Source organism: Monopterus albus, unplaced genomic scaffold (genome assembly GCF_001952655.1).
Source record: "Monopterus albus unplaced genomic scaffold, M_albus_1.0 scaffold166.1, whole genome shotgun sequence".
NCBI lineage: Eukaryota > Metazoa > Chordata > Actinopteri > Synbranchiformes > Synbranchidae > Monopterus > Monopterus albus.
The window spans coordinates 1,765,573-1,776,440 of record NW_018128046.1 but is presented as its reverse complement, the minus strand read 5'-3'; the positions used below and the strand labels follow the sequence as shown (position 1 = coordinate 1,776,440).

Below are 10,868 nucleotides of genomic sequence, written 5' to 3'. Positions count from 1 at the left end.
GGACATTTAATCTGGTAAGAACATCTATTCACACTAGGTTATTTGTAAGAAACAAATCAATGGACAGCTTTAAAGGTTTTTTTTTCTCTTTAAAAAGCCCTTAACCTGTTGAGAAAAATCACTGAAAATATGGGAACATACGGCATCCATTATTTAGTCATTAATCATTCACAACAAAGGAATTCAGTATCATAGTCATTTCAAATATAGACAATAAATTATTTTTTTATACATATATTTTATTCATTTTCACCGCACATGTTCAGGGAAACACATGTCAATATGGATTTGTTACATGAATATCTATTGCACTAAAGATATTGTGATTTAAAAATACAGGTTATGAGATGGCATTAGACTGGCACCAATATAAATCTCTTTTTTATAATAGAGTTTGGCATGTTACTTTTAAAATTAGATATATCAAGACATAGAACTGTGGGCACACACCATGTATAGTACTTGACACTTAACACCCCAGAGCAAACAAAACAGCAGCCCGCTCCACTTGACGTCAGTTCTGTTATGGCAGATAGCGTGAGCCAACAAAATGGTTTCCTGAAGGCAAATCAAGAGCTTGCTTTGAAGGAGATTAGCTTTTACTGGATTGGCGGACGGTGATGAATGTGAGTGAGCAATAAAGCAGCTGTGTGAATATCCATATCAAAGCAAGGACTTGAAAAGAGTGGGGATGTGGTTTAAAGAGAGCAAGTGTTGGTAAATGCTAAATATTGTAATTTCAAGTGTGTTACATAGGAAAGTGCGGATATTGAAGCAAAGTCTTATTGAGTGGAGGATGATGTCTGGGAAACTAAATGAATTTTGGAGGCCTGATTCCACCTGCTTTAGGACCAGTGTGTCTCCTCATGAACAGGGGACACATCACAAATTGGGTTTAATCCTCTGTGACACATGGTGAGAAAAACCCCTCGCTGTGTCACAAATCCAATGTATAGCCTATACCACTTCAGTTTTAGTTTGTTCAGGAAAATGATTTACGCTTAAAAAATAAAATGTTGAGAATTTGAAAATAAAAATAATCAAATGGTCCATGGTGATGACAAATAAGTGGTAGATAAGTGAAAATATTTCTGCTTGGCAACTGTGGCTCTTACTCTGAAAAGGCTTCTCGACCTACTGTGGCTTAGACAGTACTTCATTTATACATCACTTCAAATGTCTGCCACATTAATACAGTATCTCTTAAAATGTTTTCAAATTTGACATTGGCAATAGTTTCAACACATATTAGCACATTGTATTATTTGTACAAATGGTCAGCTACACTAACTTCTTGTGTACCTAGCTGCGAAAAATCTTAGTGCTGTTGACATAATGCACCACTGTATACAGTAGTTTCCTTTTTTGGTGACTGTTTGCTTTTTCACAGCACTACGTTTCATGTACTATTCACTTATCTGAAGGCTGTAGTCACAGATGAGGATTTGGATAAAAATGTTGGGCTCCGAAATGCAAAATGCTGCTGACAGCACACACACACTTGTCTGGCCAGTGATGGACCTAATTTCTTAGTTTCCAAAACTAAATGCACCTTTGAATGCTGGACTTTTGCTTGATATTACAATTAACACTAGTTCTGGCCAGTGTGTTGTGGTAGTAGTACCAGTCCTCATAAAGCAAAATGACGTTCATCCGTACTTTCCAACATAGGTTCAGGATACCACAGTTGCTTGGTCAGGGGAAAGAATCACAGTTGTGGTTAAACTAAACCAGTGCTAGTGGCAGAAAACAAGACAGGAATCATGGTCTCCTATCGCAAGCTCACACCACCTACCAACCATCCACTGCCATCTCATAGGTTTTCCACTGGTACCATTGTGATTGTGTCTTTGCTACTTAGAGAGTAAAGTCATGATCTACATGACTGTAGGAAGTCACTTGTTAGGAAGAGCTAAACATACAGCTAGTTGTGTTTGAACAAAAGCAGTAGTGTTGTTTTCTGTTGAAGAGCTGCTTTAAGTACAATATATTGTGGATTTGGGACACAGTGAAGAAGCTTGTAACACCAGTTTTTTGGCTAATTATCCTTGAATAGCATAGGCCTCTCTTAGCAGCCTGGTGTGAAATCACATCCACACATATAGTAGTTAGTGGTTATAGTATAAAGTATACAGTATAAAGGAAGTTATACAGGAAAATGCCTTGGAGCACATCTGTGTATATCACGTTAGTTTTCTGCCAAAAGCCTCTACTCATTCTTTACCACTCTGCTGGTGGCTGGTGTTAAGTTCTCGCCCTTGTGGTGACACACATATACAAAGATGACTAATATACATTACGTTAGACCTGCAGTAGGTTTTTGTGATTGTGGTTGTGGGAAAGACCTGTGTTGCACACAGGCTCAGGGTCATCTGGTATGAAACAATCATGAGAGGGAGAGTGAAGGATTTTGCAAGTGAATGTACAAGGAAGCAATAAGCGACGGGCAGACGAGGTGGCTCAACATAGCTTGGTTTTTCCGCTTTTTTTTCTTTTTTTTGGCACAGCGAGTAGGCCGTGTCAGTGCAATGTAGAGAGCCAACAGATCCCCGAGCAGCAACACACAACCAAGCTGAAAGAGAAGCACGACACTGCCTCAGAATTTTCGCAGCTGAGAACATGCCCACTGCTCATATCCCTGATGGTGTAAAATAAAATTATTTAATACCATGAATGACTAGCTGGCTTCACCGCCTTATTAGCTATTAATGACATTTCTGCTTGGACAGATTTATGTACATTACTGAATAATAATGCACACATCTCTAGAGAACAAGCCAATCTGCTGCATATTTCATCACTGCACAAGTCTAATTCTTCAGTCAGTTGATCAGTATTCATGTGGCTTGGCATAATTTTTGGCATTTCCATGCTGTTGAACTACAACTCTTTTTCATTTAGCTTTCAGCTACTGTATATTTTTAATCATTTAGTGTGATCGGGGGAGAGATTAGATGAAGATGCTGCAGGTATGTTTGTAGCAGGAAATTCAATCCTAAAGTTCTCTCTCACTGTTGGTTGTAGTTGCTGCTTTACATAGTGGAATCTGCCAGGCTTGTTGTTTCACAGCAAAAAGATGTGAAAAAATAAACCTTTACTTGTCTATTTGTGTCGATGTCCTTGGGGAAAGAGGCAAAGCAGTCAGTGGTTACACATCACACCCTATCCATGGCATAAAATCCCAAACCATCAAGACAAATTGTCACATACTTAGGCAGCAATGGTTGAAAACAGCATCTGCAGAGCAATAATATACATATATTCTTCACAGACCTAAGTCAAAGCCTTATTTGTCTCCTGGTAAGCTATGAAGTGCACCTCTGCTGTATGGTTCTATTTAACTTCATTTACCCTTATATTAGGTGAGCATGTGGTTATTCAAATTTCTATAGCGCAACACCTTGTTCACATCTTTACACATTGTCAGGTTGAAAGAGCTTGGATGTCATTTGCAGCAGATTGGTTCTTCTTTGTTGCTGTCCATACTGTTTCCCAAAAACTGATAACTGGGTAACGCCTGGGATTTTTATGCTAATAACATGCCGCCAACATACTCCAAATTAGCAAAAAGATCACTGCTGTTTGACATAACATGCAACCGCCATCTTTCCACAATAAATGAGCTAACAGGAAATATCCAGGACATGAATGAGTTGCATGTAGTTTGATGGAAATGAAATTAAATTATTTAATAGGTTTTTTTGCTGAAAGATTCTGAAGGCGATTTGCTGCCTACTGCTAACATGAAGTAACTTTTATCCAAAGAAATTGTGGGCAATGTTATGTTTTTCACATCCTGTAGGAGGGAATGTTTTCCTCTGATGTTCTGGGGAGGAGGAAAGACGAAGGCATGTAAAAATCAAAACAACGGACAAAGCTGTGAACAAGGCGTAATGACGAAGTCTGATACCATCTGATAAAAGATGCAAGAAACTGCCTCGTCTGAAGAGGAGGTGCTGAGACACAGTGATGTTTGAGAATGAGCTCGTGCCCATCCGCCTACTTCCTGTCAAAAAGCTGACACTTCCTCCCAGCGATGTTGCTAGACTCAGCTGCACTAATTATAGCGCCAAGTCCAACCAAGTCTGCAGTATTCTGCCTCAACTGCAAAATTGTGCTTAGGAGTTTATGTCCCAGAAGTGTTAAGGCTTTTTAAATCTCAATACCAGACATTTTCCAAGTACTAAGGATCTATACCGATAAAGTTTAACAAGATGAATGACAAGATGTTAAGAGCTGTTTTAAAGGTGTACATATTCACAAATTAGCACAATCAAGTAAGTTTCAAAATAATTAGAGTAATGGTAAAAAGAATTGGCCTGGTATTGGTGTTTTTTGCCCAACTCATAGGATATGTTTAGCTTTTTGAGTTGCAGAGGAAAGGTTCACAAAGCACCTAATTACGGTTGAATCACATTTACATCGCAAGACATGTCAATTCATAAAAAGTAGTCAGTTTAGTCAGTCCTAGCCAGTTTAGTATAAATAAAATACTGTATGCATTTTTCAGTTGTGATCCTGTTAAAATCACTACAGCTGCAAATATGTTGATTTATGCTAAAAATACAGTACAAGACATTTTCTGGACTCTCTCTAAAAATGGATATGGAAAATGGTGAATTGGCACCATAAAGCCCAACCATGTACTTCAGTGCTCTGCGAACCTAACCTTCAGTGGCCCCTTGTCGTTCCTGTCATTGGGAGCCAGTAAGGATGAGGGATTAGCATTTGTGTTAGCTGCAGTTAATGGAGCCACAGGGTAGCTATAGCGAGCAGGAGTGACAGCCCTAAGGTGGAGGCCAAGGAGGCGGCTAGGAGCCTGCCATCATTCACCACCCTGAAGGAGATAACCTCCACCTTGAATCCATCCTCAGTGGCCATGCAGCGGAAGACGCCTTCCTTGAGGGGCGTATCAACAATCGGCCCCAAGACACAGAAATCCCCGGAGAAGAGGCAGGGATAGTTCTTAATGCAGTTATCTTTCTCCCAGCGGTAGGTGGCATGGAAGGAGCGCACAGGGCAGGGGAGAAAGATGGTTGTATTGGAAGGCAGCACCACTTCTTTGGGGGAAGTTCGACGCTGCTTCAGAGCTGTAAGGGCAAAGGAATAAAAAGTTTCATGCCAAAATTAAGAATTTTAAATATGAGGTTTATAAAAATTTTATACAGTAAGTGATACCACTGGCTGTGGACTCCTGTAACAACATAATAGTGATTTAACTCATGTCTAGATAGTTTTTATATTTGCAGTTGTTTAATTTTTCTTGTCCAGGGCTGGGTTACAAACGCACAACTACCTCAGGGTCCCAAAGCTCTTGAATTCCCCATATTCATTCCTCAACAATTGCTTCATCCAAATCATCAACATGTCTCTTCAGCCTTGTTTAGAATTGGTATGAAAATGTGTCTCACTGATCCGAACACAAGTGTGTGAACAGCTAAAACACATCACTGTTTACATCTGTCAATATACACGTTTCACTACAGTGTCAGCTGACCACTTACGTTCCGATTTTGTTACTGCTGCAACACTTCTGCTTAAATTTCAAAAGGCCACAGGCACAATTATTACTTTAGGCTGTTACCAGGCAAGCACCACTACTCTCCCTAACCAAAGAAGAAGAAAAAGCATCAGATTTGTACATGGATGTATTATGAAAGCTTTCCATTGAAGAGCCATTTTGTGAACACAAGAGACAAAACACAACAATGATTTGTGTGAAATTTTTTCAGTCAGGATTTAGAGTCCATCATAGTACAGAAACTGCACTGGTGAAAGTCACCAACAATCTCCTCCTAGCCTCAGACAAAGGACTCATCTCTATACTTGTCCTCTTAGATCTCAGTGCTGCTTTTGACACCATTGATCAAAACATCTTTTTACAGAGACTTAAACATGATATTGGGATTAAAGTAGTCACACTAAGTTGGTTCAGATCTTATTTATCAGACAGACTCCAGTTTGTTCATGCTAATGATGGAAATTTTATGCAAACTAAAGGTAGTCATGGCGTTCCATAGGGCTCTGTGTTAGGTCCAGTTCTCTTCACTTTGTACATGCTTTCCATAGGCAACATTATTAGGAAACAGCATACATTTTTCTTGCTACACAGATGATACTCAGCTATATCTTTCTATGAACCCGGATGAATCAGACAAAATTGAAGTTATTGTACTTGGGCCTGAAAACCTTAAAAATCTGCTGTCTAACTATACAGTTACTCTAGATGACACAGCCCTGGCCTCCAGTACTGCTGTGAGGAACCTTGGAGTCATTTTTGACCAGTCTCCAGAACTGCTTTCTTTCACCTGTGCAATATCGCCAAAGTCAGGAGCATCCTGTCTCAAAGTGATGCTGAAAAACTGGTCCATGCCTTTGTTACTTCCAGGCTGGACTACTGTAACTCTTTACTATCAGGATGTCCCAATAATTCCCTAAAAAGCCTCTAGTTAATCTAAAATGCTGCAGCCAGAATCCTGACAAGAACTAGGAAGAGAGCTCATATTTCTCCCATATTAGCTTCTCTCCATTAGGTCTATGGAAAATCCAGAATAGATTTTAAAATCCTCTTAACATACAAAGCCCTTAATGACAAGGCTCCATTGTATCTTAAAGACCTCATAGAGCCTTATCATCCCAAAAAAGCACTTCACTCTCAGAGTGCAGGTCTAGGCTTCAAACTTTACCTTCATCTGATGATGACATAAACTGACTTTGGCAGAAGCACCTGTGAAGACCGTCATCTGATCATTACACAAAAACTGGTACCATATGTCAGCTTTGGAAGCGATCCACATCAAGACATAAAAATAAATTACTTTTAATAAAGCTTTGAATTTTTCAACACGTATGCCTGGGCTCTAGTAAGAATGATTCTCTGCACCACAGTATAGTAATCACAAAACAAGACATCCACAGCCAAGAGTTAGCATATTAATTATAAAACTATGTTGTTATATGGTTTTCCATCTTGCCTTTCAATTCAGAATTGACACACTGTCCAGGGGCTCGTATAACAAGTACCTTCTGATGTATTTCTATAGTAAACATCTGAGCAATGTTATATCTCATCTTGCCCCATCATGCACTTTTCATAATACTGCACCATATTACTGCAAACTACTGTTCACTGCAAAACAAGAACAATGCTACTCCATGTCTTCTATGTGGATCAGTAATGGACGAGGATGATGACTGCATTTTCCACGGACTTGTCACTGTAGCTTCGCCTTTCTAAGGTACTGAATTATGACAAGAATTCAGTATAGAATATGTGTAACAAAGCCATCACATGTATAGTGCTATGCAAAGGTTTTTGGTACTACAGATATTTTGTTTGTTTCCCATCACATATTAAAATCAGTGTGGCATCTGATTGATTCCAGATCCATTCTTCAATAAGCTCAAATATTCAGCCAGAATCATAAGGAACTGTCTTTACTGACAAGTGCAAGAAGTGCTGCAACAAATTGTACACCATCTACAGTGTCCTGATTTCAATATCATGGAGGCAGTCTGGAACTACTAATATAGAACAAAAATGAAAAGGTCTAGTTTTAAACTCTGCAGTGTTTTGTGTAATTGCTGGCCTAATATTAGTTTGCTCCAAGACAACCATTAGACATTAAACATTTAAATAAATTGCTTCTTATTGGCTCTAAGTATTGTTTTCTGGAGTGGCAGACCAAAGCTTGTTACTGCAGGAAATCTGGCCACCAACACAAGTAGAAATAAATGAAAAAAAAGATCACTTTGGGAGATAGCTTTACCTTCAGAAAGGAGTAATTGTCATGATTACTCAAGGTTATAAGTGGGTTTTGAGCTTTAGAACAGGGCAACCCATGACATAAAAAAATCTCTCCCTGCGGGTTGTTGGACTCAGCTCAATTATTTGATAATCATCTTTTTACTCTAGCTGCTCAGAAAGGTTCCTATTTTGGTTTAATTAAGCTACAGAAAGACTGGAAGAGAGCAGATAAGGGCTCACCAGCAGCTTCCCCGCAAACAGAAGAGTTGGAATGGTCCAGATTCTGAATGAGTTCCCTGTTGGAAAATAATAGAGAGAGCAAATTAGCAGCATTAAATAGTTTCATAAATGGCTTATGAGCCTCCACATCAACCTACTGTGACTCGCAAATTAAAACATGCACAGACAAAGCATTCAACAATGTCATGGTGGGAAAGCAAAAAAAAATGTGTCAGAGGCGTAATACTGCAAATTATTGATTTTCATATTCTTTCTTAAAATTGGAAATGCACAAGACCCGGAGCCAGAGCAATTTACTAACTGAAAAATGCTGTCAAAACTTTTGTACATGCATATTTGGTGATTTTAGTCATCGTCATGTTTCTTTACAATCAAAGCAAGTCTCACCACCTCTGGGCCACTACTGACAATCAGAAGACAAGGTGTTATTTCTTTAATTGTAGATTTGACAGGACAAAGTGAGCATGTGAAACTGTTTATGTGTGCCCTCTGCTCTCTTGTCGGCTCTTGTAAAACCAGCCAATAGTACTACAGTTAATCATACTTAGATGTGACGTTGTATCCCGGTGGGATGGTGATGCATTTCCTCCGGGCCCTGTCCCAGCCACAGTATGGATCCCGGGAAAGAATGCACTCTCTACATGTGTTGCCATAGCGACCACAGTCAGCCAGTGGCAGTCGCTGGACCTCCATCGCTGTACCAACATAAAGGTGTCCCTGAGGAGGACAAAATACAATACAGTGAACTTATGAACTCAACACTACTGGAATCTATCAGTCAGTGTTGAGTCATTGTTTAAAGATATAGTTTCTCCCCTAAATGTGTCATCTTTGTAGAATAGCACAGCCCCTGAAACAGTGACATTTTGGCAATTATACTCAAGAAATGCTAGGTTACATAGTTTTCTGATATTTTTAAATGACCAGTTTTTATGATTTTTTTTCTGTATCTCTTTTCAGAAAAAATACCTTCAATGCAAATTTAATTAATCTAATATGATGCAGCATAAACAGTGGAATCAATTTTCTGTATGGCCTTAAAAGAAAGATTTATTGTTTCAATTTTCTATCAAAGTCTGAACCAAGGAATATAAATCACATTTCTTTCCTTCCTCCTTTCCTCCCACAACCAAGACAGGAGTCCGGTCACACACACACACACACACACACACACACACACACACACACACACACACACACACACACACACACACACACACACACAGACACTAGTCTCCATACCTTTTGAGAGTCAATAGCCATGTTTAGAACGGGACCCTCATTGTGAAACAAAGAGTACTGAGATATGATGAAGACCTCCTCACTGGTGTGAAGAACTTTCAGAACTTTGCCTTGTTCTGTAGAAGCAAAGGAGAAGAGGAATGGAGTGGAGAGAGGCATCACAGGTCTGTGGTCTTTATAAACCTATCTGAAAGTGCACAACTACTTGGAATCATATGTCAAAATTGTTTTCTGTTTTGTTGCTGTGCTTGCTCTGCTGTTCAAAGTGTATGAATACATGGGTTTGACTTGGACAGCTTCCACTCCTAAAGGAGCCTGGAAAGCCAAAGGCAAAACTGCAGTCTAGAGTTTCAGAGATTTTTTGAACAGAGCTGCTCTGGAATGTTAAAAAGTGTAACTGTACTTTTTTTCACCTCTATCAATGGAGCCAAAACCACAGCACTGGCTTCAGTAATACACTACAGGAGCTGAGGCTCTTCAGGGTGGGGTGAAGTGAAAAAAGTCAGGCTCCTCAGAAGTCCTTGAATAACATTCAGGAGGGGCAAGCAAGACATGTTTGGAACTTCAGCCCAGAAATCATGGCGCATTAAATGTAATAAAACATTAATTCTGGCCTGTGGCTGGGATCTTTTCCCTAGAAACAGTGGATGAGTTTCTTTGATGTTTAAATCGATGAAAACAGTGATTCCTCATATAATAAGTGGACAAATTTTCAACCACTGGTCACAGTCTTATAGTTTAAAATGCGGATTGCAAACTGGCAACCTCAACTGCAATGCCCATGGCATCGCAACTGGTTTGTGGCAATGTAGTTTATTAAAAGTAACTTTTGGAATCTGCAATACTAGGACATAAAAACACCTGACATCATCAAGGCTGAGCTGGGTTCTGCTATGTCAAAATCTAATATTACAGTTCTATTTCGTATAGGCTTTGCCCTCTAAGAGCTGTCGCTATTGGGTTTATCCCTCGAGTATGCGCAGTCCTGAAGAGGTACTTTCGCGCCCTGTGCCCTGCAATGGGCTATCCTCAATTAGGTCCGCAGCAGCAGTATAACTGCCACTGTGACCTAAGCTCGCCTCCCTCTTTTTCTTCAACAGTTTTAAAGAGCATTCTCATAAGAGAACAACTATGGCTAAAGAGCAACTCTCCTCCCTGCTGTCACCGTATGCCTCGGCTGTGACACGGGCTTCATCCTGCCCAGCAACCCGCACCCCCACTGCGAAGACTGTCTCGGTGCTGAGCACGCCGAGCTGGCCCTCTCCCTCCAGGCTGCTTGCCCATTCTGCGCTTGCCTGTCGGTAGCGGGGAAGCAGCGGAGAGTGAATGCTTTTGCTGCGATGAAGGAGAATGGCCCAGACGATGGCCTCTCCTGGGCCTCTCGTGGTGACAGCCCCGTGGCGGAAGCCCTGCTAGAGTTCCTGGAGTTCTTGGGGCCCGGGTCCAATGACCCGTTTCCCCCCATAGCCAGCTCCCCAGTTCTACGATCCACGACTTGCCGGGAATTATCGCCAAGGCAGCAGGTCGTAAAGGCATCCCTATTCCTGCGGCTGGACCACCTCCCACCCCCTCAGACATGGTGGGAGATCACTACAGAGAGGAGCAACTGAGTAAGCCCCCCCCAGTCTGGCCCACCCTC

At 40.6% G+C, this 10,868-nt stretch overlaps 1 protein-coding gene across 2 annotated transcripts in view; it reads right to left on the bottom strand.

The window, feature by feature from the left end:
* Window positions 1-218: 218 nt before the first annotated feature.
* The window catches only part of LOC109968927 (semaphorin-7A), a 40,873-nt gene continuing 30,223 nt past the window's right edge, over window positions 219-10,868 (bottom strand). For both annotated transcript variants that reach the window (XM_020615511.1, XM_020615510.1), the window contains 4 exons: window positions 9,230-9,345; window positions 8,532-8,704; window positions 7,988-8,043; window positions 219-5,090 (listed from right to left, as the gene is read on the bottom strand). In XM_020615511.1, coding sequence (XP_020471167.1) covers window positions 4,744-5,090; window positions 7,988-8,043; window positions 8,532-8,704; window positions 9,230-9,345 — 692 coding nt within the window. In that variant the 3' untranslated portion in view covers window positions 219-4,743. The remainder of the gene's footprint in view (window positions 5,091-7,987; window positions 8,044-8,531; window positions 8,705-9,229; window positions 9,346-10,868) is intronic.